Raw genomic sequence first — 8,940 nt, forward strand, 5'->3', positions numbered from 1 at the left:
TGATTACGTTATTTTGATGCACACCAACATTTTTTTGGTGTGCGTTTTTTTTTGCCAGCTAATTTTCAGTGCAGTTTTGCGAATGTATTCACTGGTGGTGAAATGCGGAAATTCCCTACAAATTCGTTCCTTGTGAATTTATTTGCCCATCACTAGATATGGCACCTGCAGATGTTATAGCTTCATTGGTGTGCCCCACTGCTCCAAGAAACTAGAAAACAGAACTACCTTCAAGCAGGAGAATGTCAATATAATAAGGCAGGTAGGCAATGAAAAAATGTTCTGTGCTTACTGATGTCCTGGCCTGCTACCCTGGACCAGCAGCCATGATAGAGAATAAACTATCTCTAGCTTTTTATTGGAGGGATTCTTTAGGAGCATATGTTCTAGAAGAAATGTAAAGTGATTAAAATGGTCATACTATAGATTTGTTTAGTTGATTAATGAGAGGTCGGACATCTCTGGGGGTTGCTTTTGTCATTAGTTATACCAGATGAAAAGTCTTGTGTTGGTCCCCTGTTCTCCCTGGGCAAAAGCCCATTTTTCTCATGTATTACAATTGCCCTATAGATATTTCCCTGGGAAAAGCTCCAAACAAAAAATACCAGAAACATGCTGTATGCCACAAGTCTAAATCTAAGGCAAACAAGCAGCAGGTAACATTAGCTGGTCACCTGTTTGAAAGGAACATCAATAGTTATGGGTTAGCAAACCTGGTACAAACGTTGTGACATTTTTTTTATAAACCCTTAAACTAGTCCACCAATAACTTATATATTCAACGGGATTTTCCTACACATGTAGCGATTCACCTCTCCCATGTTGCTTCTTACTAGTTATCTGAAGAATTCATAAGAAAGCCTATTGAAGATTTAGGCGAACGCAATGAATTTAAATAATCAGCAGTTTGGGGCATTTTCCTATTATTTTGAATTTACAGTGCTATTATCAGCTCAACATTGGCGTAGTTATCCAGGAAAAGATTGCCAGCAATTATGAGGACTATTTAAATCTACATAACTGCTCTGCTAATAAAACCAAAGCAGCGAGGGTTTCAGAATCATAGCACCTTTCATGTTTTAGGTTCCGGGTTTCATCACCAGGAAGAAAAAATATAATACTTTAATTTATGTTTAATTAGGCTTGTTTGCCTATCTATGCAGCTTGGCTGTACTTCAGTCTATGAGCTGGTTTTTTGGCATCCTCCTCCCTGGCCAGTTGTGTTGCTCCAGGATGCTAATATGCATGGGGGAATAATTTTCATTGCAAACAAAAACACATTAATAATATATTGAAAATATGCAATGAAAGTTGTCTGTAGCAATGAATCAAATAAATCAAATAAACACTAGCCCCCACATACTGTAGCCCTATAAAAACTTGAAAATTGGGGAGTTTTTATTAAGGGCCCTACTGGGGTAAAAACTAGAAGCAAACCAAAGTGGGTTATTCTTGACAGTCAGTTTCAGCCTTATGTGTATTGGCTTCCGGGTCCCCTTCTGTAAATGTTTAACTGACAACTAAATACAGCTCAGTTCTGACAATCAAAGGCTTCGTGTTATTGCATGTCTTAGAACTGTACCTCTTTCGGTGATGGATGGTTGGATGTATAACTGACCTGAAAAAGGACAGGACTTGCCGGAATACAGACACCGTTTATGGTAATAGCTGGGTGTAAATTAGTGCCTGGTTTAAAATGCTCACATTCTGAGAGTTTTATGATTATATTTGATTTTCATGACTTCAGGCCCGGATTTGTGGAAAGGCCACCTAGGCCCGGGCCTAGGGCGGCAGGATTTTAGGGGGCGGCATAATGCCCAACCACACCCACATTGGTATAAAAACACTGGGAATGTGCTGGAGATACTATAATTTTTTTAATTTCCCATGCACCAATCCCCATTGATGATGACAATTTGCACAGTAAAGGGGAGGGGAAAGGGGCGACGAAAGGCAGTGGGCCTAGGGGCACCCACTATGTAAATCCGGCCCTGCATGACTTACAGTTGGATGGTAGTTTTAAGGTCATAAATCATTTCCATACATACAATGAACTCAACCTGCCCTGCTGCTGTCAGCCATGATAAATTATGAGTAAAGTGGAGAATAGTAGTTTAAATCGCGCTCTCTTGGTTGTACAGATATGGGACCTGTTATCCATAATTGTAGAGACTTGGGGTTTTCCAGATAAAGGATCTTTATGTTATTTGGATCTCATACCTTAAATCTACTAAAAAAAACATTTAAACATTAAATAAACCCAATAAGGTTGTTTTATCTCCAAGAAGGATTAATTATAACTTAGCTGGGATCAAGTACAAGGTACAGGCACTGGTTGATTGTTACAGAGAGAATGGAAATCGTTTTTTAAATTTGAATTATTTGATTAAAATGGAGACTATGTGAGATGACCATCCTGAAATTTGGAGCTTTCTGGATACATTGCAGGGCCGATTCACTAAGGATCGAATATCGAGGGTTAATTAACCCTATATATTCGACTAGGAATTAAAATCCTTCGACTTCGAATATCGAAGTCGAAGGATTTAGCGCAGATAGTTCGATCAAACGATCGAAGGATAATTCCTTCGATCGAACGATAAAATCCTTCGATCGAACGATAAAATCCTTCGAATCGAACGATTCGAAGGATTTTAATCCAACGATTGAAGGAATATCCTTCGATCAAAAAAAGTTAGCCAAGCCTATGGGGACCTTCCCCATAGGCTAACATTGACTTCGGTAGCTTTTAGATGGCGAACTAGGGGGTCGAAGTTTTTTTTAAAGAGACAGTACTTCGACTATCGAATGGTCGAATAGTCGAACGATTTTTACTATGAATCCTTCGATTTGAAGTCGTAGTCGAAGGTCGAAGTAGCCCATTCGATGGTCGAAGTAGCCCAAAAAAAACTTCGAAATTCAAAGTTTTTTACCTTCAAATCCTTCACTCGAAGTTAGTGAATCGGCCCCTACCTGTACATATTAAAGTACAATTATACATGCAGTGCAAAACTATTCAATCACTCACCTGTATCTATTAACAGACATTATTGTATGGTTGTTTGTTTGAGCCAAACTGACTGAAATTTCAAAACCCGCCTGATTGATGAAAGAAGTCATAATGATAGTATGATGATATTTGTTCTGAAAGTAATACAAAACCTACTATATAATGTGTGTATGACTAGACTGCCTCCCTATGCATGTGCCCATGGGTGCCTATGATGCAGCCCTTGTTGTAGAGTCTTGCACTGGGTTGGGTAACCTACTGGTTCAGGGTAGGACTTGTGAATATAGATGCAAGTCTGCAGGTGGTGAGTTTGGGTCAAAAATCTTAATAAAAGCAACCCCAGCCCACTTCCGATGACATCACTACTGGTCTGTAGCAACAGCACTTCCAGTTTAATGGTCAGAGGTTTGCAGTTGCAGGTCGAGCTGGGTAGAAGATTTTTTTGGATTAAATGGAGTCTATGGAAGACGGCCTTTCCGGATAACAGGTTTCCGGATAATTGATCCCATAACATTTTTTTACATACCTAGAAACAATTTATTGTTTATGGTTTGTAAAACTCAAAAAACTTGCATTGAAAAAAAACCACTTTAAATTTGCCATAGATGCCTCCCATTGACTTCTACATGAACTCTAAGATTTAGGTGGTAACGTTTTACATTCAAGTTTTAAGAATTGTAAAATACTTGATACATTTCATACACATACATTTTTAAAAAGGTGACTTTTACTGTGGACCCAGGAAAGCTACAGCTTGAGGGTGCGCATGATGTTTCAGCTGTACCACCTGAAGTCATTGAGTTCTATGCTACCCACAGGGCACAAGAGCAAAACTGAATGTAGAAAGAGAGAAAGACATCTGGCCTTTGCATGTATCACATCTTGTGTGTGGCCAGTTTAATGCAAATTTGATCGATATTCCACCAAGGAATTTTCAAAGGCAGCTCTGTCTCCCAAGCTGTTAAAGGAGAATTACAGCTCAGCCAAAAACTAGGCAAGAAATGCTATCGCTGATCCCAAATCCACTGCGGGTCTATTTAAGTAGATATCAGTTCCTCTGAAGGAAAGTGCCTCTGTGCCTCCGAAGATGCCCCCAAGTTGCTTCCCCGTTTTCTTTTTTGTTGATTTACAGCACATGCCCTGGGAAGGCTGATTATTATAGTCAGTTCATATGAATATAGTCAATCCTGTAACATCATCATGCAAATGATGGGGAGCTCCTGCATAGAGGCATTGATTTACTACTGTAGGGCTGCCCAACCTCCTAGCTCCTACAGAAATTCAATACAGGAATGAGATCCATTATCAGGAAACCCGTTATCCAGAAAGCTCAGAATTACAGAAAGGCCATCTGCCATCAACTCCATTTTATCAAAAATATCTGCATTTTTTCAAAAATGGTTTTCTTTTTTCTCTGTAATAATAAAACAGTAGCTTGTACTTGATCCAAACAAAGATATAATTAATCATCATTGGAAGCAAAATCAGCCTATTGGGTTTATTTAATGTTTACATGATTTTCTAGTAGACTTACGGTATGAAGATCCAAATTACGGAAAGATCCCTTATCCAGAAAACCCAGGCCCTGAGCATTCTGGATAACAGGCCCCACTCCTGTATATAAAATAAAACATTTGTATCCATATTCCTTATTATGCTTAGTTCTGCTTTAAAGGGGTTGGTCACCTTCCAAACACTTTTTTCAGTTGTTTTTAGATTGTTCCCAAAAAATAAAGACTTTTTTCAATTAATTTAAATTTAGTTTAAAGTTGAATGTTCGTGTCTCTGGTGTTTGGGTCTGGCAGCTCAGTAATTCAGGTGCAGACTGTAAATGTTACAATTTTGCAACATTAGATTCTGCTCAGCAGGGACAAAGATTAGAAATGAATCAACTAAATGTATCCATTTAGAACAGTTTACAGGGTCGGCGACCCGCCTCCCAGGGTTGCTTCAGAAGGTGAAAAATGACACTTTACACTTCAATGTTAGAAAAAAAGTCACACATAGAAAAAGGCGTTATTTCTGGTGATCTATCTGAAAACAACTAGTTGTCTGAAGGTGAACGACCCCTTTAATAGAACTGGCTACACGCCCCTAAGCCCAGGTTAGCTGAAGTGTTCTGCCATTTAGTGCCTTAAACAGATGTTACTACTGGAGCGATACCATTAAAATCATATTTCCATTTGTTATGCTCCTCCCAAGTCCACCCTGTAATCAGCCTTTATCAGAGATACAATAATAGGATTTCACTCATTAGTGGAACGGTATTTTTCCAGGCAATCATCCAGTGCATATTGGCTTAGTTATTTTACAGTAATCATATTAATTACCAGGATCTCAACTGACTAAAATCTATTTTTATGGGACTACACAGTCAAACAAAAGTGAATTTCCAAAAAACTGGCACACAAAACAATTTAGAGAGTAGATGCCGATAGCTGCACTTGCATTTCAGCAACTAAAAATAATACAGCATCAGCATAACGTTAGTGCTAGAGAACTAAGGAGTGCAAAATCACACAGTGATGCCAAAAGCTGGTAGCTCTGTATTCATAGGTGGGACACGCAGGAAAAAATGGAAGTTTGCGTCCATTGATTATACTTTGCATCATGTCCTAACCCCTTAATCTCTTAAAGTGATCATTTAAATTCTATAAGAATTGTGGTTTTTTAATGTATATATATATATATATATATATATATATATATATATATATATATATTTGTTTTATTTATTTATTTATTTTTTTAATTTCTACCTTCTGCACCACTGCAGTGGTTCAGTGCTGTGTTCACTGCTACTATAGCCTATGATTAAGTGTCTGCGGGGCACGAAACGTGTAGGGCTTGAGATGATTGTTTAAATAAAGTTTTTTCTACTTTTTAACTAACATTTTTTAGTCGGATCTTCTTATGGCTTCCTAGTGTGCCTTAAAGGGCACCTGTTGGGTAAAAATGTTATCCACAATCAAAGATGCAGGCTAGTAGAGCCCACATTCCGGTTGTGGATAACAGTAGTTTTTTTTAAAAAAAAAATTCACCCCGCCAGCGCTAGGCTACCCGAACAGGGAGGGAGCTCCTGGTGCAAGCAGCCATGTCCGGTCACGCGCGTGCACATAACAAGCAATTCGGGCAGCTTTTCATTATCTGCATGTGAGTGACCAGACATGGCTGCTGTTATCCCCAACTGGAATGTGGCTCTATTAGCCCACACCATAACATTTTTACCTAACAGGTGCCCTTTAAACCTTTCTTTTTTTTAAACTACTACTGCAGCCTATCAGCTTCCAACCCAAAGGACAACAAAATAATAATAATAAAAAAAAACTTATTTTTGTGCTGTATTTTTTATCTATATATATATAGAGAGAGAGAGAGAGAGAGATAAAAAATAAGTGCCACTATCACTTTAATGTTACACCAAGCTCTGTTCTATCAACTTAAGTTTCATAATGTGACAGTAGCCTGGGTATGTGGGAGTTATAGTCCAGCTATGGATGGAAGACAGCTCAGAGATATAGTCTAGCAATAATTGGAAGGCAGCTGGGAATTATAGCCTAACAATAGTCGAAAAGCAGGTGGGAGTTATAGTCTAGCAATAGCTGGAAGGCAGCTGGGAGTTTTGGTCTAACAATAGTTGAATGGCAGCTGGGAGTAATAGTCTAGCAATAGTTGAATGGCAGTTGGGAGTTATAGTCTAGGGATAGTTGGAAGGCAGCTGGGAGGTATAGTCTAGCGTTAGTTGGAAGGCAGCTGGGAGTTATAGTCGAGCAGCTGGGAGTTATAGACTAGCAATAGTTAAATGCCAGCTGGAAGTTATAGTCTAGCAATAGTCGGAAAGCAGGTGGGAGTTATATTTATAGTCTAGCAACAGTTGGAAGGCAGCTGGGAGTTAAAGTCTAGCAACAGTTGGAAGGCAGCTGGGAGTTAAAGTCTAGCAACAGTTGGAAGGCAGCTGGGAGTTATAGCCTAGTAATAGTTAGAAGGCAGCTGGGAGTTGTAGTCTAACAATAGTTGAATGGCAGCTGGAAGTTATAGTCAACGATAGATGGAAGGCAGTTGGAAGTTGTAGTCTAGCAGCTGGGAGTTATAAACTAGCAATAGTTAAGCGCCAGCTGGGAGTTCTAGTCTAGCAATAGTAGGAAGGTAGCTGGGAGTTCTAGTCTAGCAATAGTAGGAAGGTAGCTGGGAGTTCTAGTCTAGCAATAGTAGGAAGGTAGCTGGGAGTTCTAGTCTAGCAATAGTAGGAAGGTAGCTGGGAGTTCTAGTCTAGCAATAGTAGGAAGGTAGCTGGGAGTTCTAGTCTAGCAATAGTAGGAAGGTAGCTGGGAGTTCTAGTCTAGCAATAGTAGGAAGGTAGCTGGGAGTTCTAGTCTAGCAATAGTAGGAAGGTAGCTGGGAGTTCTAGTCGGAAGGCAGCAGGTTTTACATGTCCCATTGATAAGCCTAGGTTGCTCAGTCTATTGCCAAGACATAAGTATGTAAGTAAGAACTCTGTGTATAAGGAATACATCAGTATAAATAAAAGCACAAATAATTGTATTTTCCAACAAATAAAAAGTGTCAGCTGATATTTGGAATAAAAACGTAACAACTTGAGACGAGGGCAAATGTCGCAAATCATTCATCATCATACACTACATGTAGTTATAGAACCATATGGCCCCTCTATAATGCAGCTCTGTGAGACTGAGGGCGCAATGAAGTAAGATATGACGGGCTGGGAGCGCACACAGCGCTAGTGTCTGTAAATCTCTCTCTTACCTTCCTCATAGCCCCATTCCTGGCTCTCTCTGTCCCCTTGTACCGCCGTGTCCTCTATATAGTGTTTGTAAGCCATGGATCTCTCCGCTCTGGCCTCCTCCTCCTCCCCGGCTGCTACTGCTGCTGTTTGGGATGTGCCCGGCTGGACTAGCGCTCACGTTACTTGTGCCCCAGTAAAGGCAGCAGCACCCGCCCCTCCCCCCCTCAGACCTGTCACTGTCTCAGCTCACACAACTGCGGGGAGATGGGCAGGGACTGGAGATCAAGTGCACAACTACCCACTAGAGAAACTTTATTATCATTATTATCATTATTATTATTATTGGCAAGCGTTGTCATTGTGAGCGTGTCAGTCACAGGTGGAGAGGCGACCAAAACTAATAAAATGCTCTTTCTTTGTAGGAAACAACTGTTGAACGCTAAACTTCTGCTGTTAGCGCCCAGGCTTTGGACATTATATATATATCTGAAGTAAAAAGGTTCTGTTATCCAGAATGTTTGGGGTTTTGTATAAAAGAGATCTTTCAGTAATTTGGATCACCATTCATTGTATCAACCTTGCTACAGTTAAGGGCAGAGACACACGCTCAGATTCGGGGAGATTTAGTCGCCCAGCGATAAATCGTCTCTTCTTCATGGGCGAATTATCTCCCTGAACTGCCTCCCACTGGCTAGAATGTAATTTGCCAGTGGGATGGCACTCGGATCCCTTCGTTTTCCGAAGTCGCCCCAACCTCTAAGTTTCCTAGTGAGGCAACTTTGGGCAACTTCGGAAAATGTACCAATTGCCATCAAATCCGGCGATTTATATTCTTGCCAGCGGGAGGCAGTTCGGGGAGATTAGTTGCCCCACAAAAGAAGAGGAGATTTGTCGCTGAGCGACTAATCTCCCCGAATCTGAGCGTTTGTCTCAGCCCTTAAGGGGTTGTTCAACTTTGAGTGAACTTTTTATGATGCAGAGTGTGATATTCTGAGACCATTTGCAATTGGTTTATTTTTTTTTATTATTTGTGGTTTTTAAATTATTTCACTTTTTTATTCAGCAGCTCTCTAGTTTGCAATTCCAGCAATTTGATTGCTAGGGTCCGAATTACCCTAGCAACCATGTATTGATATGAATAAGAGACTAGAATATGAACAGGAAAGTGCCTGAATAGCAATAACAA

The 8,940-nt window shown here is 40.0% G+C and overlaps 1 protein-coding gene across 1 annotated transcript in view; it reads right to left on the reverse strand.

Moving 5' to 3' along the window:
* ca8.L (carbonic anhydrase VIII L homeolog) overlaps positions 1–7,953 on the reverse strand; it is a 46,821-nt gene extending 38,868 nt beyond the window's left edge. Inside the window, exon 1 of the mRNA XM_018268023.2 lies at positions 7,775–7,953. Coding sequence (XP_018123512.1) covers positions 7,775–7,850 — 76 coding nt within the window. The 5' untranslated portion in view covers positions 7,851–7,953. The remainder of the gene's footprint in view (positions 1–7,774) is intronic.
* Between the last annotated feature and the right edge of the window lie 987 nt (positions 7,954–8,940).

This window comes from Xenopus laevis, chromosome 6L, assembly GCF_017654675.1.
Source record: "Xenopus laevis strain J_2021 chromosome 6L, Xenopus_laevis_v10.1, whole genome shotgun sequence".
In the NCBI taxonomy this organism is placed as follows: domain Eukaryota; kingdom Metazoa; phylum Chordata; class Amphibia; order Anura; family Pipidae; genus Xenopus; species Xenopus laevis.